At 37.8% G+C, this 25,175-nt stretch overlaps 1 protein-coding gene across 3 annotated transcripts in view; it reads right to left on the reverse strand.

Moving 5' to 3' along the window:
- The window catches only part of AFG1L (AFG1 like ATPase), a 198,457-nt gene extending 177,733 nt beyond the window's left edge, over positions 1-20,724 (reverse strand). For all 3 annotated transcript variants that reach the window (XR_009601520.1, XM_015097361.4, XM_060419217.1), the window contains exon 1: positions 20,577-20,724. Coding sequence is in view for 2 of the 3 variants with exons in the window: in XM_015097361.4 (XP_014952847.3) it covers positions 20,577-20,712 (136 nt within the window). In the remaining variant the exon portion in view is untranslated. The remainder of the gene's footprint in view (positions 1-20,576) is intronic.
- Between the last annotated feature and the right edge of the window lie 4,451 nt (positions 20,725-25,175).

Below are 25,175 nucleotides of genomic sequence, written 5' to 3' on the forward strand. Positions count from 1 at the left end.
GAATGTAAAATTAAAAACAATAGCATTTAAGGACTTCCCTGGTGGTCCAGTGGCTGATTCTCCACTCCCAATAAAGGGAGCCCAGGTTCAATGCCTGGTCATGGAACTAGTGATGCCCCATGGCACAGCTAAAGATTCCTACACACCGCAATGTAAGATCAAAGATCTTGTGTGCCACAACTAAGACCAGCATAGCTGAATTAATAATTTTTTTAAAAAATATTACTTACATTAGCACTCCCAAAAATGAAATACTAAGGTGTAAATCTAACAAAATATGTAAAAGATCTATATGCAGAAAATGACAAAACACTGATGAACAAAATCAAAGAACTTAAAAATGGAGAAATATTGTATGCTCACGGATAGACTAAATATTGTCAAAATGTCAGTTCTTCCCAACTTGATCTACAGATTCTCAATTAACATTCTGGCAAGTTATTTTGTGGATACTGACAAAATAAGTCTAAAGTTTAAATGAAGAAGCAAGAAAGACCCAAAATAACCAACACAATACCAACAGAGAACAAAATTGGAGGACACTACCCAACTTCAAGACCTACTATAAAGCTACAATAATCATTATAGCACCATATTGCCAAAAGAATAGACAAACAGATCAATAAAACAGAACAGAGAGTCCAGAAATGCAGCCACATACATATATTCAATTAATTTTGACAGAGGAGTAAAGGTAATACAGTGGAGCAAAGATAATCTTTTCAATAAATGATGCTGGGACAACAGCACATCCACATGCAAAAAAGTGAATCTAGACACAGACCTTACACTTCACAAAAATTAACTCAAATTGCTTCATAGGGGGTCTTCCTTGGCAGTCCAGTGCCTAAGACTGCACTCCCAATGCAGGGGGGCCCAGGTTCAATCCCTAGTCGGGGAACTAGATACCACATGCCTCAATCAAGAGTTCATATGCCACAACTAAGACCAGGTGCAGCCAAATAAATATTTTTTTTAAATGTATCATAGGATTAAATATAAAAAACCAAACTATGAAATTCTTAGAAGATATCATGCAATACAGGCAAAACCTAGATGATCTTGTGTACCGTTTTAACTTTTTAGATACAATACCAAAGGTACAATTCATGAGAGAAATCATTGGTAAGCTAGACTTAGTTCAGTTCAGTTCAGTCACTCAGTTGTGTCCCGACTCTTTGCGACCCCATGAATCGCAGCACGCCAGGCCTCCCTGTCCATCACCAACTCCCAGAGTTCACTCAGACTCACGTCCATCGAGTCACTGATGCCATCCAGCCATCTCATCCTCTGTCGTTCCCTTCTCTTCTTGCCCCAAATCCCTCCCAGCATCAGAGTCTTTTCCAATGAGTCAACTCTTCTCATGAGGTGGCCAAAGTACTGGAGTTTCAGCTTTAGCATCATTCCTTCCACAGAAATCCCAGGGCTGATCTCCTTCAGAATGGACTGGTTGGATCTCCTTGCAATCCAAGGGACTCTCAAGAGTCTTCTCCAACACCACAGTTCAAAAGCATCAATGCTTCGGCTCTCAGCCTTCTTCACAGTCCAACTCTCACATCCATACATGACCACAGGAAAAACCATAGCCTTGACTAGACGGACCTTAGTCGGCAAAGTAATGTCTCTGCTTTTGAATATAATATCTAGGTTGGTCATAACTTTTCTTCCAGGGAGTAAGCATCTTTTAATTTCATGGCTGCAGTCACCATCTGCAGTGATTTTGGAGCCCCCAAAAATAAAGTCTGACACTGTTTCCACTGTTTCCCCATCTATTTCCCATGAAGTGATGGGACCGGATGCCATGATCTTCGTTTTCTGAATGTTGAGCTTTAAGCCAACTTTTTCACTCTCCTCTTTCACTTTCATCAAGAGGCTTTTGAGTTCCTCTTCACTTTCTGCCATAAGGGTGGTGTCATCTGCATATCTGAGGTTATCGATATTTCTCCCAGCAATCTTGATTCCAGCTTGTGTTTCTTCCAGTCCAGCATTTCTCATGACAAGGTCATGAAGCTTTTGCTCAGACTTCCCTCTGATGGCTAGCCTGCCTGCAGGAGACTGATTAAAGGTTTCATTTGTTAAGTCAATATTTGCTTATCTGATTTTCTCCACCTCTTCTTAGATATTTTCTTCTTGTCAGTCCAGTACACTATAGAGTCTTTGTACTGCACTCTGAAGTTAAATAAGCAGGGTGACAATAGACAGCCTTGATGTCCTCCTTTTCCTATTTGGAACCAGTCTGTTGTTCCATGTCCAGTTTTAACTGTTGCTTCCTGACCTGCATACAGATTTCTCAAGAGGCAGGTCAGGTGGTCTGTATTCCCATCTCTTGAGGAATTTTCCAGTTTATTGTGATCCACACAGTCAAAGGCTTTGGCATAGTCAATAAAGCAGAAATAGATGTTTTTCTGGAACTCTCTTGCTTTTCCATGATTCAGCGGATGTTGGCAATTTGATCTCTGGTTCCTCTGCCTTTTCTAAATCCAGATTGAACATCAGGAAGTTCACGGTTCACGTATTGCTGAAGCCTGGCTTGGAGAATTTTGAGCATTACTTTACTAGCATGTGAGATGAGTGCAATTGTGCAGTAGTTTGAGCATTCTTTGGCATTGCTTAATTAAAAACTTAATTAAAGACTTAATTAAAAACTTCAATTCTGCAAAAGGCAATGTCATGGTCTCATAAGAAGACAAGCCACAGACTGGTAGAAAATATTTGCCAAAGACCCATCTGATAAAAGACTATTTTCCAAAACACACAAAGAACTCTAAAAACTCACTAGAAAACAATCTGATTAAAAACTCACTAGAAAACAATCTGATTAAAAACTGGGCTAAAAACTTTAACAGAAACCTCACCAAAGAAGATACACATATGACAAAGAAGCATATGAAAAGATCTCCACATCATATGCCATCACAGAAATGCAAATTTAAAGAACAATTAGATACCACTACACGCCTATTAGAATGGCCAAAATCCAGAACACTGACAAACACTGGCCAGGATGTGGAGCAACAGGACCTCTCTTTCTTGATGAGCATGCAAAATGGTACAGCCACTTTAAAAGACAATTTGGTGGTTTGTTACAAAACTATACTCTTATCATACAATCCAACAATTATGCTCCATAGTATTTACCCACAGAAGCTGGAAACTTACGTCCACAAAACCTGCACACATATATTTATAGCATCTTTATTCATAATTGCCATAACTTAGAAGCAACCAAGATGTCCTTCAGAAGGAGAATGGATAAATAAACTGGCACACCCTGGAAATGGAATATTACTCAGCACTAAAAAGAAATGAGTCTATCAAGCCATGAAAACACATTAAAAAAAAAAAAAACAACCTAACAGCACGTAACTAAGTGAAAGATCAATTTGAAAAAGCTATATACTATAAGGTCCTATATCCTAATTATACAACAATGACATTCTAGAAAAGGCAAAACTGTGAAGATAATAAAAAGATCAGTAGTAGAAAAAGGAAGCAAGTAGATAGGAAGAAGATGTGAATAGGCAAAACAGAGGATTTTTAGGGTAGTGGAAATACCTTAAAATATACTATACTGATGAATATATGTCATTATACATTTGTCCATATTCGTAGACTGTACCACACCAAGAGTGAACCCTACTGTAAACTATGGACTTCGGATGATGATGCTGAGTCAAATGGAGGTTCATCAGCTGTAACAAATGTACCCCTCTGGATGGGACAGTGATAATGGGGACATGCTGAGGGGGAGGCAGGGGGTATTTGGCAAATCTCTGTACCTTTCTCTAAATTTTGCTGTGAACCTAAAACTGCTCTTAAAAAAATAATAAAGTCTTTTTAAAAAGAAAGAGAATCAGTCAGGCAAGATGCTCAAGGCTGAAAGATTGGCCAGCTTAGGCCTGGATAGCAGCTGTATAAATTGAAACACAAAAGACTTCTCAAAAGCTGTACTAAATTAAATCTGTTACTACATCAGTGTACACAAATTATGTGATGCTGCTGCCATATTATTTTGATTTGTATTAATTTGCCTTATTGTACTCCAAATGGACAGTGGGAAAATGCCATTCTGAAGATCCACACACTAATCCACAAACATAAATGGGAGATTTTAGAGGGAAAAAAAAAAAAATCTAAACTGTTTTAATACCTCAATTTTCTACCTTATTTCACTACTCTCTCCTAAACTAAGTTTTAGGAAGATTCTACTATACTCCATAGCCCACCTGCTATAAGATTTAGCCAATATCGTGATATTTAACGTCTGAACAATCTATTATAATTTTCTAGATAGTATTCTAACAATTACATCTATTTTTCTCCCTAAGGAAAAAAAAATTAGTTTCCCCAGACTTTAACAGGTTTATTTGTTATTACTTCAGCTACCCCTCCACCATGCAGAAGGAAACGCCAACCCACTCCAGTACTCTTGCCTGGAGAATCCCACGGACGGAGGAGCCTGGTAGCCTACAGTCCATGGGGTCGCAAAGAGTCGGACATGACTGAGCGACTTCACTTTCACTTCACTTTCACCCCTCCACCGACTATTTTTTTTAATGAACATAAGCTTAAGATTTTACTGTCTTCATAAAAAAAATAAAAGATGAAGTTTAGGACTGGACCACTTAGCCCTTTTATATCCTCCCAGTTCAAAATGCTTGTAGGCCTTAACAGTCAGCACTCTCTAAATTTGCAGCACTTTCTAGGCTCAATGAATTCAAGCCTCAGCACAATCACTTTTTGTAATTTTAGCTTTTTTTCCAGAAAAGCAGCTCAGTCTGCCCATCATAGCCTCTCTGCTTCCTGTCATAAGACCACTTTTCCTGGGCATTCAAAGAATCCTTGCCCTTCTTGCCCTGTGTCACTTTGTGGGTTTAATGCTTGGCACACTTCTTATAGAAGTCCAGCAAGTTTTAAGAACACAAATCACGTCTGTTTGTTGCAGGGGCACTACTGGCGGGAAAAGAAGGGAGTTTCCCAATATTTAAGATTTCATCTTAAAACAGAGATTTAGAACAAAAAACATTTTAAGTTCTGCACTCTTAAAGTCTATGCTAACATGTTCCACTTAAATAATCTCATTGCATTAACAGTATAAACCACAATTACACTCTTTTGGGGCTTCCCAGCTGGCTCCATGGTAAAAAATCCACCAATGCAGGAGAAGCAAGAGGCATGGGTTCAATCCCTGGGTCCGAAAGATCCCCTGGAGGAGAGCATGGCAACCCATTCTAGTATTCTTGCCTAGAAAATCCCATGAACAGAGGAGCCTGGCAGGCTAGAGTCCATGGGGTCACAAAGAGTCTGACACGACTGAGCGACTGAGCGCACAAGCGCTGATACTCTTCTTAATGGCACAAAATAACTTACAACGCAGAAGGAAGAGGCAGTTCGACAGCACAACTGCTAAGAAATTAGAAAAAGGCAAACTGACGCAAACAGCCCTAACAAGAATTTTTATGAATACATGGGTTGTTTTTCTGTATTCTTCTAAATAAGGTCTTGACTTAGGGTCATGACAGGCTAGCAGTGAATGGGCCGGGGCAGGGGCAGGGGGGTGTCTGAGAGCTTTCTGAAATTAAAAGTATCTGTGTGTATGTTTGTGCACTTTTTTTGAGGTAAGATCTCTAAATATACTACAGATTCCTTCAGAATTTCAAACAAGTGAACAAAAACTGGTTAAGAATCACTGTTTTAAAAAGAATTGTCAAAATTTTGAGTTTAAAAGAAAATTTTACTAAGAGCGGCTCACATTTATTGTGAGCACCTACAGTGTACTAGGGACTAGGTTAAGTAACTTCACATAATTACTTGCTTTACTGTACACAATAATCCCATTATACAAATAACTAAAAACACACATAAATGAATCTGTTCATCGATTCATTCATCCACGTTTCTTGAGAACCAACTATGTAGCTCAGGCACTATTCCTATCACCAGTGAGACTACACTTAAAAACAAATACCTTTCCTTGTGGAGACTTCCCTCCAGTCAAGGGGAAGACAAACAAAAAATTATATGAAGAAGCAACAAAGATCATGTAATGATCAGTATACTGGTAAAAATAAAACTGAGTGATATCCTAGGACCTCTGACCTCCCCAGGGAGCTCAACAAAAGTACAGAATTTTAGGTACCACCCCAGGGGTCTGAATCAAAATTTGCATTTTTAACAAAATATATAGATGTTCATATGCACACTGAAGTCTGAGAAGCACTATGCTAGGGAATGATTGAGGACTCCTATAGATTATTAAGAAAAGCCTTCCTGTGGAAGTGACATAAGTTGACACCTAATATCCGAAGGAGTGGTCCTAAGGAAGAACTGGGAGAACTGCCCAGGAAGAGGAAAGAGCTCTGGCAAAACCTTAAAGTGAAAACAGAAATAAGCTTCACATTTTTAGGGAAGGAAGAGAAAGTTTACAAGGCGCAGTATGTTATAAGGTGAAGCTGGAAAGGAGAGGAAGGACCAGGTCATGCAGGGTCTTACAAACCATGGTAAACAGCATGGATTTGATAAGATCAAGGAGAAGAATTTTTCTTTTCCTTTTTTTTAAAAAAAAAAAAAAAAAGCCAGAGAGACCAGTTAGGAAACTCTAACAACAGTACAGTTCAGAGATATCTATGATTTGGACCAGACATTTAGCATTGCAGGTTAAGTGAACTGACCAAGATCATATAGATAACGAAAGCAGCAAAAATTGCCAACCTTTTAGTGAGTACTCACTAAGTGCCAAGTACTTTTCTCAGTACTTTACACACTTCAAATCATTTAATCTTCACAACTGCCTTTTGATGTAGGTACTAACATTATCCCTAACTTAAAGAAACTGAAGCACAAAGGGACTAAGTAAGTAGCTTGTCCATGTCCCCATAGCTAGGTAGTGGCAGAGCCAGCATTTGTACCTACAGGTCCAGCAGGGAGGCAAGATGTTATGGTGGAAGGGGCATGGGCTCTGGAGTCATACCCTCCAGATTTATCTCCTGACTCCACCATTTCGACTCTGGATCACAGCAAGTTGGTCACAAAATCACAGTCCTAGCCAATGATGCCTAAGGGGAAGTCAACTTCTGCCAGCGTGTCTCCTGATGCTCTTCAAAAGATGACTAGGACAGAAACTCATTTCTTCCTGCCTCTGTACTTTTATCTGTGAAATCAACATACCTGTACTGCTGCAAGTACCTTCAGAACATGAGAGGAAATGCAGCTGACACACTGAGGACAACAATAATCTTGATATATGTGTGATAGTTAATTTTATGTGTCAACTTGACTGGGCCATGGAGTGCCAATACATTTGGTCAAACATCTGTGAGGGCATTTCTGACAAGACTGACATTTGAGCAGTAGACTGAGTAGACTGCTCTCCATTATGTGGGAGGGTGTCATCCAATTGGTTGAAGTCCTGAACAGAAGACTGATCTTCCCCTGAGTAAGAGGGAACTCCTTGAGTCTGGATACCTTTAAGCTGTAACACTGATTTTCTCCTGCCTTTAGACTCAAACTGAAATGTCAGTTCTTCCTGGGTCTTAAGCCTACCAGTCTTTGGACTAGAACGACACTACTGACACTCCTGGTTTTCAGGCCTTTGGACTCAGATGGGAATTAACACCACCAACTCTCCTGGGTCTCCAGGTCCTCAGCATACTGATGTAGATCTTGGCACTTGTCAACTTCCATAATTGCACGGACTGATGATTTCTTATAATAAATCTCTTTCTAAACGTACACACATCCCATTGGTTGTCTCTGGAGAACCTTGACTAAAATATATGTCATAAAGCTTAACTGTGTTTCCATAGAGCTAGAGTAATAATAGCAAAGGGGATATGTGGTCTCTGTGCTCCTTGGGGCTCTAAATAGGGATGAAATTTCAAATTCTACACAAAGTAGATAGTTAAGAAAATCTTACAGATATTCTTTAGAGACTTAAGCAAAATGGTGGACCAGACTATTTCAACAGAAAGTAAGCATTTTTCTTTCAAAAATGTTATTTTACAGGTTTGTCTCACCCTTAAGGGTTTCACTTGGTGTTAAATATTTTTGAGAACCCATGTCCAACTTTATTCTCAAAATCAGTAGAGATGTCATTTAATGTGCAGAAATTTTATATACAACTTGTCAGTAAAGTGGTTCAGCTCAAAAACATACTAGTGAAGAATTCTCAGCTCAGAAATATCCTGTGATTAAAGAACTGAAGATATGCAAGATAAAAAATGATCATACAAATTTAAAGGGTTTTCAAGGTAAAGAAAATTATCTTTTTGCATTATTCCTTCCTAGACAGCTATATGTCCAAAAGTATTCAATAAAATGTTTGATGAGTCTATTTCAAGACATTGCATGTGTCTACTTCACTAGAATTGAAGACGTTGTATAAAATCAACAGGTTACAAGAGGTGCTTATGTAACCCAGAAAAGTCATATGCTTTATGTTCATTTTAACTTAAGATTTTCTTTGCAAAGCTTGGATTCATTTGAAAACTTATGAGAAATAGAATCCTGAAAGGTAAAGAAAACACTAACGAGTGCCTCCTGTGTAGCCAGCGTACAGACAGCATGTTCTATATATTACTTCTCCAAAAAAATCTAAGGTGGGCATTGCTATTCCTTACAAATGAGGGAACTAAAACACCACAAAAAGTTAGAAAATGTTAAGTGAATGTGCAAGACAGGAGCTCAAGCTAAACGACCCCAAACCACCAGGATACTATAGTATAGACAAGTGAAGACTGTGCTCCCATTTATCGCAGCCAGGCAACAGAAAATCAAAACACAAACTTCTCTCAGCCCCTCTAATTTGAAGTATTCAAGCCTCCTAGAGCAACCATCAGCCCACTCCTGGGTTTCCACCCTACTCAGGCCCAGCCAGAGCTCTGACCTGCCTGCACTATGGCGTCAATCTCCCTCTGCTAATAAATGGTACTTTTCCAAAACCCAGCAGCAGCAGCAGATTTTTTTTTTTCACTGAAGTATAGTTGGTTTACAATGCTGTGTCAGTTTCAGCTGTACAACAAAGTGACTCAGGTACATACACACACACACATATATATATATATATATATGCTTTTTTCAGATTTTGTTTCATTACAGGCTATTATAAGATATTGAATATAGTTACTGGTGCCAGATAGTTGGTCCTTGTTGTTTACTACTGATTTATCCCTGCTCCCTCCATTCCTCCTTGGTAACCATAAGTTTTTTTCCTATGTGTATGAATCAGCAGCTTTTTTACTCAAAGCCCAGAGTTGAAATGTTAGAGGAAAGAAATTTCTGTCTATACAGATACAAAAGCTCTTATACTTCACATCGGAGAAGGCGATGGCACCCTACTCCAGTTACTCTTGCCTGGAAAATCCCATGGACAGAAGAGCCTGGTAGGCTGCAGTCCATGGGGTCGCGAAGAGTCGGACACGACTGAGCGACTTCCCTTTCACTTTTCACTTTCACGCATTGGAGGAGGAAATGGGAACCCACTCCAGCGCTCTTGCCTGGAGAATCCCAGGGACGGGGGAGCCTGGTGGGCTGCCATCTATGGGGTCGCACAGAGTCGGACACGACTGAAGCAACTTAGCAGCAGCTTATACTTCACATAACTGGCTCTTAAGGATTCTGACTAACAAGATTAATGCACACCTTTTTGAGTTTTGAGAACCAAATATTAACATATTTGGCACTAAATGAAGACCTAGCTCTCAAAAACAAAGATGACACAAAGTTAGGAGACAGACCAATGCTGGATCACAGTTGTGATTCAAAATTATACTGACATGCCACAAAACGGGATAAAAGTACCACAAGACGTAAATAGGTTCAAAAAGTTAATTATACTGAAAAGAATCAATTGAAGACCTATGTAGCAGAAGAACTGAATAAGCAACAACAAATAAAATAGCCGTAGAGTATAAAGCTCTGTACTAAAAACTTCAAACACAACCATCTAGACAGACACTGTAACTGCACTCAAAATGCCAGCAGGGCACTGGGAGAGATCTATGACTTTAATAAAGTGTGATACCAAGTAAAGGGAAGAAAAGGATGCTATGAGATCACAGAGCCAAAGCTAGTAACCTAGGTTAAGGAGGTTAAGTAAGGTTACTCAGGAAATGATGTTTCAATTGAGAGCAAAAAGAGAAACAGGAGTTAGCCAGGGGAAAATAGAAAAAAAGAGAAGGAGGTGCATCAGGCTGAGAGAAGGCTCTGAAATATGAGAGGATGGAACATCTAAGAAAATGAAACAAATTCAGTACTGAGATAAACTATAAAAGGCACAAGGGCAAGAATTAAGATACCAGAAAAATAAAAAGAAACCAGGTGACACAGGGCTTTACAATGGTAAATTTAAAGATAAATTCAAATAGTTTTTTAATTTAATACTGAAGATACCAGGGAGCCACTTACGAGTTTTAAAGAACTTGGTGGCTTAATTATACCTCCTCTTAAGCAAAGGAGAAGGATGCTGTGCCGTGCTGTGCGTAGTTGTTCAGTTGTGGCCGACTCCCTGCAAGCCCACGAACTGTGGCCCGCCAGGCTCCTCTGTCCGTGGGGATTCTCCAGGCAAGAATACTGGAGTGGGTTGCCATGCCCTCCTCCAGGGGACCTTCCCAACCCAGGGATCGAATCCAGGTCTCCCATATTGCAGGTGGATTCTTTTACTGTTTGAGCCACCAGATAAGCGCACGGAGAAGGACACTGGAAAACAATTTAACAGCTTTATCCTTCTGACGTATTAGCAATGACCTGTTGCAAATACAATAGTGAAAAAAAGGATCCCGCTTACAATTAAGATTTGAAAGTCTAAAGTAAAGAAGAGTCATATTAACAATCAATCTGTAAGATCTATGTGACGAGAACTAAATTTTCAAAGGCATAAATGAAAATTTGGAAAACTGGACACAATGTTATGGAAAAGAAAGGTACAACATCATAACACTGTCAATTCTTCACAAATTAATTTACAGATTAAATACAGTTCCAGCAAATTCAAAATCCAACATCTTTAGAAAATCATGAAGATGTGAAGTAATCAGAAGGATCTTATCTACCAGATGAGAAAATAATTATAAAACACTGTGATCCAAAGATCAATGAAAAGAATAGATATTCCAAAGCAAGTTTTCATGAAATAACTTAATATAGATAATAAAAAAGGAAGGTATACCAAATCTTATCACTGTTCTTTTATCACCCAACTTGAAATTATTTCTTTGTTATTTACTTTATGTCTGTCTCTCTCAACTAGACTACAAGTCACAAGAAGGAAGGTAAAAGTCATTCAGGATCATCTGACTCTTTACGACCCAATGGACTACAGAGTCCTTGGAATTCTCCAGGCCAAAATAGTTCAGTGAGTAGCCCTTCCCTTCTCCAGGGGATTTTCCCAACCCAGAGATAGAACCCAGGTCTCCTGTACTGCAGGCGGATTCTTTACCAGCAGGAGAGACAAAAGAGAAGATATCATGTCTGTTTAATTTACTGTATACCTTGCACCTACAATGCCTGGCATATGATAGGCACACAATAAATATTTGTTGAATAAATGAAGTAAGCAATGGGAGCCAAGAGATCATTCAACAAATGACAGCTAGACAACTGGAACACAATAGAAAAGTTAATGTAGATTATCCCCTCATAGTACATACCAAAACACTTTCCAGATGCCTTTAAAATGTAAATACATTAAAAATTTCAAACCAAAAAAATAAAGTACAGGTGAATATCTTCCTAGTCCAGTGGTCTGCAAACTATGGCCAGCAGGCCAAATGGCTATGCTCATTAGTCTATTGTCTCTGGCTGATTTCACAGTACCAGAATTGAGTACAGTTGTTCCTCAGTATCTGCAGGAGACTGGCTCAAGGAGCCACTTCATATACCAAAATCCACAAATGCTCCCTGATATAAAATGGTACAGTACAATAAATACAGTTGGCCCTCTGCATCCGCAAATGTTCAACTCAAAAATAAGGATGGTCAGTTATAGCTGCAACAGAGACCATGGCAGGCAAGGACAAAAGTATTACCTGACCCTTTCCAGAAAAAGGTTGCCAATCCCTGACTTACTCTCCTAACAGGTGTAGAACTTCTAAAGCCAATCCTGTCTGGACAATGACAATCATCTGTGAAACTCAGATTTAATGAATCCCAATTAAATCCCTGCAGTAATGGATCAAAAACGTAACCATAAGAGCTAAAATTATAAAATGTTTAGAAGAAAACATCCTTGTAAATCTTCATGACCTTGGATTAGGCAATGATTTCTTAGTTATGAGACCAAAAGCAAAAGCGACCAAAGAAAAAATAAATTGGACTTCATCAAAATTAATACTTTTGTATACTAAAGGATATTACCAAGGAAGTGATGATACAACCCACAGAAAAGGAGAAAACATTTGCAATCTATAATCTGACATAATTCATTAAGAAATAGAATCCAACAATTTCACCTATGAGTATTTCTCTGAAGGAAACAAAATCACTATCTCAAAAAAATAACTGCACCCCTATGTCCACTGTGTGCGTGCATGCTCAGTCACTAAGTCGTGTCCCACTCTTTGCGACACTATGAACTGTAGCCTGTCAGGCTCCTCTGTCCACTGCAGCATTATTTAAATAGCCAACAAATGAAAACAAGTGTAAATCAACATATGAAAGGATAAATCAACAGTAACATAAACCAGGGTGTTGACTGCCATTTTGAGTAAAAAACTAATGACTTTAAGGGTACACAATGTGAGCCTTTGAGTACTACAAATGTTCTATTCTTGATTTGGGTTGTATTTACACAAATCTGTTTATAAAAATTCAGTAGGCTTTACAATTACCACTTGTGTACTTTTCTTTAATGAATCGTATACTTTAATAAGTATACTTAAAAAATAAAAATGAAGTTCACAGTAATTATCTTTCCTGTATTTTCTACTATGCACATGTAATATTTTTATAATAAAAATAATTTACTTTTAATAGAAAAAAAAAACTCATCAAGTATAAACAAAGGAGACCTGTCTTAATAGCCCAAGCAGTCTTAAGGTGAGACATGAATATGACCTGGCCACCAAGTTAATGCAACAGGACACAGAAAAGGTAACCTAAAGTACTGTTCTGGCCAGAAATGTCCAAAGGAATATACTGATATGTGGACCACGTTTTCAGAGTGACATTCAGAAACAATACTGCAGTCTCAAGAAGAGAAGTACTTCAAAGATCTAGAAACCATAAGATTTCATAAGAATGTCACAAGATGTGACTGATAAGACGAGATGGTTGACACTGAGGAGAGAGTAACATCTCAGCTCTTTGTGTCTAGCATACAGGTGGCACCAAGAAATATTTGCAGAATGAATGAACATATGAATGGGAGAAATATACGTCTTTGATGTTTTAAAGGCTGTCAAATGGAACTGGGACAAGGAAATGTGATAAATTAATAAATGACTATATAAATTAATAAGATATATATCATCAGTCTTGATATACTTAGAAAACTGCCATAAGAATAATGAGAACTAGAGTTACATAAGCTATCCCTGGAGAAAGCGTCAAGATGAATGAGGAGAAGTTACAGAAAAGCTCACATCTCAGCCTATTAAAATATTTTCTAGCAATTAGGGCTACCCAAAAATGAAAAGAATGCCTCAAAAAGAAACAATAAAGGCAGAAAATACATTCCCATCTGACATTTGACTACATAACCCAGAGATCCTCTTCAGCTCTATTATTCTATGATCCTATGAATGTTATTGTCATATCTTGCTGCACAGCAAATAATTAACTGGAGTTACTTTGAAAACAGTATCCATAAGCAGTATCTTACTAAATGAAGATATGTTAACCTAAGTGACTTACCTGCATACTATAAATCAAATTTCAACAGCTTTCTTTGAAACATCATGATGAAAGCAGTAGCTTATATTTTCTAAGACTCTCTAGATATATTTAGAATATCCAGAGAAAAAGTAGTTAAATCCAGGATAACAACAACCATCCTGGTTATCTCTAGAGGCCCTCCACATAATCTTAGAAAAATCAAAATTGCATTTTTTTAGAATTCAAAGCACTGAAATCAGACTGAGTCCTTTGCCATTGTTAATATAAGTCTTCCCCCCAAATCAAAAAGGTTTTAGTAATTATATACAGAGTTGAGTTTGTCCTATTCTTTTTTACTGACTGGAATCCACCACCTCTATCATTTCAATATTACTATTTCAATTACTCCTGGCATAGCCCCACACTTATATAACAATTCTTATGGTTTTCAAAGGACTTTCTCATATAATAACTTATTTGAGCCTCATGATGGCATGTTAGTTAGGATGACTAATCCCATTTGACAGATGAGAAAAAGGAAATATCAAATTAAATGACTGATCCAGTACCAGAGGATGAAACCAAAATCACAATCTAGTCTTCCCAGGTTACATTTTATTATTCATCAGGTATCCCATATGGTCATTAGTCCTAAAACAGAACTGATCAGAATTCTTCTAAGTAATAGTTATGGGATAAAAGGAACTTTACTTTTTCACAAACAGAAAGATTGTTGCCAAAAAGAACACACGCTTAGTTAAATGAAATCAAAACTATATGAGGAATTTAGATTTCCAGTTTAAAATGTTTACCCAACTGCTGTGAGAAAAATGCACAATCAGGAAAAGCACGTTTAATATTTCGAAAGGGTTGGATTAAAATTTCAGCTGTAAACTTCATTACTGTAATTAGATTTTTAATGCATATTTATTAAACATCCATTCAAATACTGTGTTCACAATTATTCATGAGTGTTTTGTACATTTGTATTGATTTTAACAAACTATAAACAGTGGCCACTGACCAGAAATGTTCTCCTACAATAACAGATGCCCATACTAAGGTCATATGCAGCCCGCTTATGCTCTATTATGGTCTATTCATACCCAAAGAAAAATATTCAGCTGCCTTTCTGAAAACTGCAATGGTCATCAATGATCCAAAAAGTCAGATTTACCAGTGACACTAAAAGACCTATGTTTGATTCAGTGATGAATAAACAAAGTACAGAATAGAAGAAAATCAAATCTTAATTAAACTCTTTCTTTAGAAAAACAACATAAGCCATCATCAAGGAATGCATCACAAGATGATTTACTTTATTTATAAATGGCTGATTTAGGGGCTTTAAAAGGGTGCTTTTGATTTAAATAGAAAAATTATGAAAATTGAAACTAAATGCTTGCCAGTTATCATTCTTTTCCTTTAGAAGCTAGTTAATCTTCAATCTGTCAATGCGTGTAACTTTACAAAAGGAAAAAAAACAGTACTTTAAATTTCATAACAAATCAGTAAAATACTGCCTAAAAATCTGAATAAAGCTATTCTGAAATAATTATAGGCATGGCCTAGCATACTGAGTAACTCCTTAATATTCACTCTTTCCAAACACTACTTAATAATGAAATCTAAGGGATCTATTTTCTTTCAAACAATAAAGAAAAATAACATCTATTTGTTATGTTCATTTAAAATTTCTTACACACATATATAAACGAATTTTTAAATGGAATCTATAGGAGTTATATTTAAGATATAAATTGCATTATGGAGCTTTGAAGTAACTAAGATCTACATGTTCAGGCTTTAAAAATTGCTGAAAACAGGTGTACCTAGTCAAGAACATGGACAGATAATGTTGAAAAGTATCTTCGAGGATGAGCTGAGTGGAGAGAAGAAATAAGAAGGACAAGCAGGACAGTGAAAGAAGGTTATGAAAAAGATTCCAAAGATTAAAGTCTGAGTTACCTCCAGCAGGGTACACACAGAAATGAGACCTCAACTTTAGGCAAGGAAGACAAAACACAGCAGGAAGAACAGACATATTCAAAAGGCTCTTAAGAGAGAAATTAGAACAAATCTTAGTCACTAGTCAGAGAAAATTATGAGAGGCCTAGGGAAACAGCGTGAGATAGTCAAGCTGAGGCTACATAACCTTCTGTCAATTTATAGAGCATATTAACACACTGGTGCCAAGCTGAGCTATCGATTTCAAGACCACTGTCAACTATTATTTCTGCAGCACTTCTGTGAAAAGACAAGTCCAAAATAGTTAAATCCATTTAAACATTCACCATTCACTTAAAGAGAATGAAGATCATGAGGTAAAAAGCAGTGCTAATCTACGGTAGATCAGTAATCTGTCTCTAGACTTCTAAAGTTCCTTTATAATGGGTTCCACTCTAAAGTAAGTAAGTAAGTGAAAGTCGCTCAGTCGTGTTCAACTCTTTGAGACCCCATGGACATGGAATTCTCTAGGCCAGAATACTGGAGTGGGTAGCCTTTCCTTTCTCCAGGGGATCTTCCCAACCCAGGGATCAAACACAGGTCTCCCGCATTGCAGGCAGATTCTTTACCAGCTGAGTCAAAGGGAAGCCCAAGAATACTGGAGTTGGGTAGCCTATCCCTTTTCCAGTGGGTTTTCCCGACGCAGGAATCAAACTGGGTTCTCCTGCATTGCAGGCGGATTCTTTACCAACTGAGCTATCCAGGTAGCCCTGTTCAAAAGTTCCACTCTTGAATCCATCCTATTTCATCTGCCAATCCTCCACCCCAGAATTACATTTAGACACTAGCTATGCCATGTAGTAAGTTGTACTATGCTTTAAAAAAATTAACTGAAAGAAACCCGTTGTTGTTTAGTCACTTGCTAAGTCGTATCCAACTCTTTTGCGACCCTATGGACTGCAGCATGCCAGGCTCCTCTGTCCATGGGATTTCCCAAGCAAGAATACTGGAGTGGGTTGCCATTTCCTTCTCCAGAGGATCTTCCCCACCCAGGGATCAAACTCACATCTCCCGCACTGGCAGGTGGAATCTTCACCACCGAGCCACCAGGGAGCCCAAAGAAACCATTATCATGGAATTAATCAGTCTCAGGAGGAGCATGAACATTCTTTTCTAATACAATAATAAATGTTAATGGAAATCCAAGAAACATGAAGTTTCACACAGGGTATTCATCTAATTGGATAATAAAAGTCCAAAGTCCATTTTCTTAATCACTAATCTATGCCACCAATAAATAATACCAACTCAAATGGTTGAGTTCTACTCACAATAATACCTGATCAGGATCTCCAATGTGCATGTACTAAAAAAGAGATTGTGAGCTAAAGGTAAACATGAATCATCAGTTAACAGAGAGATCTAAAAATACGACATTGAGATGCAGGACACTATAATAATAAGAAATCACAAGATGGGACTCTCATATTCTCTCACCTCTATGAAACAAACAATTGCTAAGGCTAGCTTAAGTAAAACAGACATGCTGATTTTAAGTTCTAGAAAAATTAAAAGCATTCTCCTCCTTGGTTTCTCTCTTATTACTCCTATGACCTCTCTAACTGCTCCCTGACAAAGTCACATTCTTTTGCTCATAAAATAAGTTTTCCTTAAGAAGTCATTCCTAGTCTTTCCTCCTTTTCATTCTACAAATATTACCAAGCTAGTTCTTCCATTCTCATGTCTCTAAGCACCTCCTATTTCCTTTCTTAGATGCATATCTCATATTTCCCACAACTAATTAGATTTATTTACCTAGAATTATCACCAACATCTCAAACTTAATATATCCAAAATGGAACCTCTCCTAAAACATCTCTGGCCTTACTTTTTGTTTGTTTAGTTTTCTTTGATAGATGGAATATGATGCCATTAAGCTGTCCAAACTAGGACCCCAAATTGGCCTTAACTCTGCTCTTTCCTTGTCTCCCCCAGAGCGGGTCGATTTTACCAAAACAGTATCTCTGAACTCCCTCCTTTGCTGCCCTGCTCTCCATTTTTACCAGTAATTCAGGCCCTAAGTCACTCTCCTAGATAATCACCATGCTTCCAATATTCCCCCATCCAGGCATTCCTGATCTGTTTTTCAGGTGACCCCAAGGACAATTATACTAAAGTGGACCTGATCACTTCTCAAGAAATATTCAACAAAATCACCCTGAGCCTACATGTCTGCATACTATACAAGACTCTTCTAGCCAGAATCTGGCCACCTGCCAAGCTTCATCTCTACCTACTCCCCTTGAGAGACTATAGGTACACCAATAAGGGCCAGTAACAACTTACTTCTACACTTTTGCTTAAAAGCCCTTCCGTTTCCAAGCAAAGCTGCTTTCTTTTGTGCAGTCCTATAAGACTTCAGATGAGCCTAGATTATGTTGGTGTTAATGTTCATCATCTTGCTAAAGAGCTAGTAGAACATAGTTGCTAAGTTTGTGCTTCTGGAGCAAAAATGCCTGGGTTCAAATACCACTAGAGTGGTCAGACTGTTTATCTACAAAATAGAGACAACAACAACTTTACATAAACAGCACAGGAAACTCTACTCAAAATTCTGTAATAACTTATATGGGAAAAGAATCCGAAAAAGAATGAATATATATATGTGTGTACAACTGAATCACTTTACACTTGAAACACAATATTGTTAATCAGCTATATTCCAATATAAAATATAAATTTTTAAAATATAAATGTAAACAGTAAATAACCCTACCCCTCCAAAAAAAAAAATCTAGAAAAGGATAGAAAACAAACTTAAATAAGACTCCAAATACTAAGTAACATTTAACTTAAATTTCTTCTTTTACTTAAAGAAGGGGAGGGAGCAATTTTAGTTACAGTTAAATTGACTTCTACCCTAACTGCATTTTCATCAAATGTCCACATTCAAAACTGGCTAAATCTTGAGTATAGGAGATAGTATGAGTTCAGGTTAATAGCATTGGCCTTAGGCTCAGATGTAAGTCCAGATACAGCCTTTACTTGAACCCACAAGTTCTGCCACTTAACTAGCCATATAACTTTTGCAACCTTGGGTTTCTCATCTCCAAAATAAGGATAATGAGAATTACATAAGGTAAAATATGTAAAAGCACTTAGCATACTGTATGACCTCGAACAAACATTCAGTCTCATGTTATTACGATGTTCCTTAAATCCTAATTTTCATAAATTATGGTACCTGCATAGAATGGAATTCTATTTTAACCATTTAAAATGTGAGGCAGTTCTAAACGTATTGATGTGGAATGACTGCCAAGATATAGTATTAATACATGAAAAAAAAATAAGGCCAGAAAAGTGTGTCTAGTACATTACCACTTCTATTTTTCTTTACCACAGATATTTATAAATATATATGTGTGTATATATATGTACACACACACACAGATATATATACACACACAAAATGTCTCTGGAAGAATACATAAGAAACAAGTATCAGTAGTTTCTTCTGGGAAGAAAAACTAAGTGGCTGTGGGACAGGGGTAGAAGAAAGTCAACATTTTACCTAATTCCTTTTTGTACCTTTGAATTTTGTATTGTTTACTTCTAGTGTCTATTCCACACAAAAAAATTCTAAGTTTATATTATGATTGAAGAAACCTCATGCTACCAAAATATTCCATTATATAGTAAGTGTGCTAAGCCACTTCAGTCTTGTTCTACTCTGTGCCACCCTATGGGCTGTAGTCTGCCAGGCTGCTCTATCCATGGGATGGATTCTCCAGGCAAGATCCTGGAGTGGGTTGCCATTTCCAGTATAGGAGGTGGATTATGCTAAACTTTACAATAAAATCTAAAGGGACTTAATCACAGTTCCAGTATTAATTTCAATTCTATTGTTGATAATAACCAAAGACTGATAAGAGTTTTAGCTAAATTAGACAATTACAAACAATTATTGAGATCTATGGGAGAGTGGCCTGGAGAAGTTTTTTTTAAAGAAAGTTATGTGGATGAGGGAGCAATAAGAATAACATCACTCAAACACACACACACACACACATATAAGGCGCCAAACATTGTGCTAAGTGCTGAGGAAACTGACATCTGGTCCTCGCCTTTGAGTAACCTGCAATTTAGTGGAAGTATATTAACAGAGCAGTAAAATTAGCACTCCTGGTGGGCTTGCTTACTTAAAATACAGGTTCATTCATTCATGAACACGTAACAATTCAAATGAATGAATGGTGCAAGCCTTGGTGACAAAATACACTTCGCTGAAGCCTCTAGTAACTTGAAAAGTACATGAGAACTCGATCCCTCAATCTGAGAATGCTTGTACACTTGCATTCCCGGAATCCAGAGAGCTCGCGGAGCCTGCAGGTGTCAGAGGCTTGGCTTTTCATTACAGTCCCGGGATACCAGCCTGGAGACCTTGGGACTGCGACTGCGCAGGTCGGAAGCGTTCCCAGACCTCAACCCCCAACTTGAATACCTTCAAGCCAGGTACTCCCACACCTGGGCTTACAAAGTCTCTACTGTAACAGCCGGGGTTCGGGGGATAACAAACCCTGAGTCGACCTCCGACCCTCAAAATGAAAAGTCACTCTGGGCTACCTCCCTCAATGCTTAGTGCTCCTCCTGGAGCAGACGATAACAGGAGAGCACGAGAAGGTGAAATCCCTCCGGAGAAAACGTCTCGAAAACTGTGAACCAAAGCGTCAGTATATGGAGCTCGAGGAGGGCTGACTACCCCGAGGCTTCCTGGGTCATAGCAGTGGGCTCGGCTTACTCCAGACACAGTCACTAACCTTTACAAAGAGGGTTTCCAGGGGCGATGGCCGAAGGGGTGAGAGCAGCGGCCCAAGCCCTGCACCCAACACATCTCCCTCTCAGCCGGCTCTGCGTTAAGCGCAGGGTAACCAAGGGTGACCATGAGGCCGCCATCTTGAGCTCCGTACCAGGGGAGGAAGAGGAAAACTTTATTGAAACCCAGAAGAGAGACGGTAGCACGGACAAACGTAGCTGGGTTCACGGAAGGCTCCGCCCGAGAGAATGAGCAGCGGAAGAATTCGACCTCTAGTAGCGACGGGGCGGGCTGGCCTCCGATGCCCTTTGGATCCTTCCTGACACAGCAAATCTGGACTACGACTCCCAGCATGCAGTGCGGCGGCACCGAGGGCGGGGCGGGCTCCTCAAGCCTGGTGAGAGGGACAATTGTCCACCCAGAGGCTGCAGCAGAGGATTCCAAAACACTTTCAAGGAGTTAGAACGTGATTACAGCTTGTATTCAAACAGCCATCCCTGAGCCTTTTAGGTTAGAGAACCTGACCGAGATTCCAAAACCAAAAGTGCAGGCTCATATTCTAACGAAATATTGATGTTACCTTCCATAAATGGTAGCCCCAATTTATTTGCCTCCAACGTCCAACTCATCTTCAGCAGAGTATCTGAAATGTGCTCCTACCACTTTTGCTTTCTGTATTTTAATACCATAAATTATTTTTGATGTGGCGTACACGCAAATGTTTTTAAAGAACATGGGGAAATGTATGTAACATGGGAAAGCCAAGGGCCCAAAATGAATGAGTGGACAGAGTGGCCGTGGGACAGTGTATCTAAAGAAGAATTTTAAGTGATTTGCCCTATTTTGATTAATCAAAAACTGTTTTGAGTCACTATGCTAAATACATTGGGAATACAAACTGCTAACCTGAAGAGTCAGTCAATCCGGTAGGAAGGATAAAGACAACGACAAAAGGTTTAACCACTTGTGGAATCAATGAAAGAACACTTTGGCTGGGAAATCAGGAAGGCCTTCTAGAAGCTTTACTTTCAACAGGAAATGAAGACCTTCCAAGAACAAGGAATAGAGTGAGTTAAGGCAGGAAAGAAAATATGGATTACAGGAAGGAGAAAGCCAAGTTTCAAACTACACTAGAAAGAGTTCCAGAAAGTTAGGTTGTTGGTCTACAATAGATCTCCTCACCCATTACAGCCTTGTCAAGGGACTTGACTAACTCAATGCAGCCATGAGCCAGGCCCTGCAGGGCCACCCAAGAGAGGCCAGTCATGATGAAGAGTTCTAACAAAATCTTCTACAATAGAAGCTTCCAAAGAAACAGGAAAAGAGAGCATGTAGCAGGGTATAATATTTTAGAGACTTCTCTACTGACTGTCAAATCATTTATGGAAAAATTGTTTTGATTGTCTTCCAAAATATGTTGTCAAATTATTTTTTTCTATCTTTAATTACGTGTGAAAGGACAAAATATTCCTGCATGTTTGTTTCATTTAATATCACTAATTTTTGGTGTGACACTTTGTGAAAGACCTTTTGAAAAAAATTGGATTATTTCTTCCTTGACTTACACGTTTATCACACTCAAGACTTTCAGAGAGTGTCTGAGTATTATTTTGTTTGCTCTTGGAAAACTACTGCTTTTCTCAGTCAATGAAATTACCTCTTATTAAAGATTCCAAGTTTAATAATTATGGAAGTGAAATAAGCACTCACGTATAGTTTAACGCCAAACTTCTAGGAAGATTTACAGGAAATTTTCACATGACTATACAAGTGGATGGAAACATGGCAAATGACCTTTATTGTGTACAAATATAAGGTAACTTAGAAATAAATTACATTTTTTGTATTCAAGAGACTTGATTATGATAGAAGACTAATTAAGTAGCCATTGTAAACTATTTTATTAAAACATCAATCCCAGGGACTTCCTGGGTGTTCCAGTGGCTAAGACTCCACACTCCCAATACAAGAGGCCTAGGTTCCATCCTTGTTCAGAGAACTAGATCCCACATGCTGCAACTAAGACCTGGCTCAGCCAAATAATAACTTTTTAAAAATAAACAAAAACCCCAAAATATGACCTATCTGACTACATTCCATCATGGATTCTAAACTTGTAATGCCTCCCTAAAGTCTATGGAAGGAAATATAATTTATTCTGTATCTTTAAAAAATCAAGATCTGGTTCCTACCTACCTTACCATCTTCTCATATTGAACGAATGAAGCCCTGTGATTTAAGTATCTCATTTGTTTTCAAGAATCTCCATATATATTATTTTCCCAAAAAACATGGAAAACTGATCTCATCTTCCTACTCCCTATCCCCAACTTTATTTCCTAAGTATGTTCTGATACTTTTTTAATTAGAAAAAAATAATTACTAGGATTAGCAGATACAAACTACTATATATACATTATATAAACAAGTCCTACTGTGTAGCACAGAGAACTATATTCAATATCCTGTAATAAACCATAATGGAAAAGAATATGTATGTATATGTGTGTAACTGAATCATTTTACTGTATACCAAAAACTAATACATTTGTTCAACCATACTTCAATTTTTAAAAAAGAATCATGAAAACTAGTAATTGAATATTTCCAGGGCAACTCCAAGAATGTTCCAGGTTTAATACTGCATATGTATTCATTATTTATCATTACAAAAACAAAAAAAATGCCATGTGTATGGATATCCAAACTTATGAGAAAAGTTATTTTTAAATCTTGTGTGTGTGTTAGTTACTCAGTTATATCCAACTCTTTGCAACCCTGTGGATTGTATGTCGCCTATAGCCCGTCCATGGAATTCTCCAGGCAAGAGTACTGGAATGGGTTGCCATTTCCCCCACCAGGGATCTTCCTGATTCAGGGACTGAACCTGGGTCTTCTGCACTGCAGACAGAATCTTTACCATCTGAGTCACCAGGGAAGCCAGGTAACTTCTAAATCTTAAAGGTACCTTAAAGATCTGATTTTAACCTAGCCATTTTACATATGGACATGAGTTTGAGTAAGCTCTGGGAGTTGGTGATGGACAGGGAAACCTGGCATGCTGCAGTCCATGGGGTCACAAAGAGTCAGACACTACTGAGTGACTGAACTGAACTGAATTTTACATATTGAGACTCAATGATCCTAAGAGAGAATAATTTACCCAAGATAACACAGGCACCACTCCTTCTTGAAATTAACTGAACAGTAAAAGAGACTGAAAACTTATTTAATTAGATAGTTCTTCAAATGGTCTTTAAATGAGACCTATATATAGGCAAAAAGAATACTGTGCTATAAGAATTTTGATTGTCACATAGTGACGGTCATAATCAATCTAGTTTTGTTGTCTGGTTAGTTAAATTTGATGCAATGCATATCCAGGCAATCAAATAGACCCAATGTTTTTCAGTTCTATAGATATAGATTGTTTTTTCAGAGGAACTAAAATTAAATTGCAGCTATTCATCAAGACTCAAAGATGCAATCATAAAGCTACGTGAACTCATTTGTTTATAAGTGTTAGTTCTTACACCAGGTGACTACACTCAGAATTAGCCATGATTTGACCTAGACTTCAAAGGAGTCAGCCGGTGTTTTATTTTCAAATGGACATCTTGGGAAGATTACTTGGATAAATAATTATCCAAACTTTACTGATAATAGAGAAGTTCTCAAGCTAGACTCTCTAGATGGTAAAACTTGAATACCTTTCGGTCATGGGACATATCTAACTCAGGAAGGATGTCTTCTGCCAAAACCAAGACTAGAGAAAACTAAGGCACCAGATGAGGAAAGGATCATGAGACCACTAATGTCTATACACACCAATTATAAGGGCCCAATTTTCCCAGCGTGTATCTCACTTAGGCCAAGTAATTCTCATCAACTTCAAAGGGAGTGATGTGCATCCACAGATCTGAGTTTGCCATATCCAGGGCTTACTCAGCAGGAATACATACTATAATTCATGATACCAGGCTTCATTCTTTAGTCCAAATCAACCCAGCTGGATTTTGAAGCGTTTGTTCTTGGAAATAATCAACTGTCCCTTAAAATATCAAATCCACTTGGCTTTATTTCACATATCAATCCTGTTGATTACTCAAGACAAGCCATAGTTTGAGTTTATAGATTGATATGCAAGACATGTATTTTAGAATTGCATGCTATACTACTACATAGTTTTATAGTATTAAATTACTAAAATTTATCCTGGAAATGATTTTATACATAGCAAAGAGAGAAACAAGAGATATGACTTCCTGTGTTTGCTACTCAACAATTTTTTAAAGATATAATTCTGTTTATAGGTACTGTTTTTCAGCTTTAATTTGATACTTTAATACCAGGTAAATTATCTTTTTATTTAATTACTTTTATATAATAGTGATCTTGAAAGTCTGAAAAATGATTAAAGGGTATTTTCTAAGAAATAGATTTCTGGACTTAAATTACACAATTTTTCTGCTTATAGTTTTGGTGCTAAGTTATTATTATATTATTACTATTATTAAATAGTTATGAAATGGCAAGTATAGAGTTTGACATTTACAAATATCTGAGATGTTAGGTCTAAAATGTTTTTAATCACAGATTTTGA

The sequence above is a fragment of the Ovis aries genome, chromosome 8, assembly GCF_016772045.2.
Source record: "Ovis aries strain OAR_USU_Benz2616 breed Rambouillet chromosome 8, ARS-UI_Ramb_v3.0, whole genome shotgun sequence".
Taxonomy (NCBI): domain Eukaryota; kingdom Metazoa; phylum Chordata; class Mammalia; order Artiodactyla; family Bovidae; genus Ovis; species Ovis aries.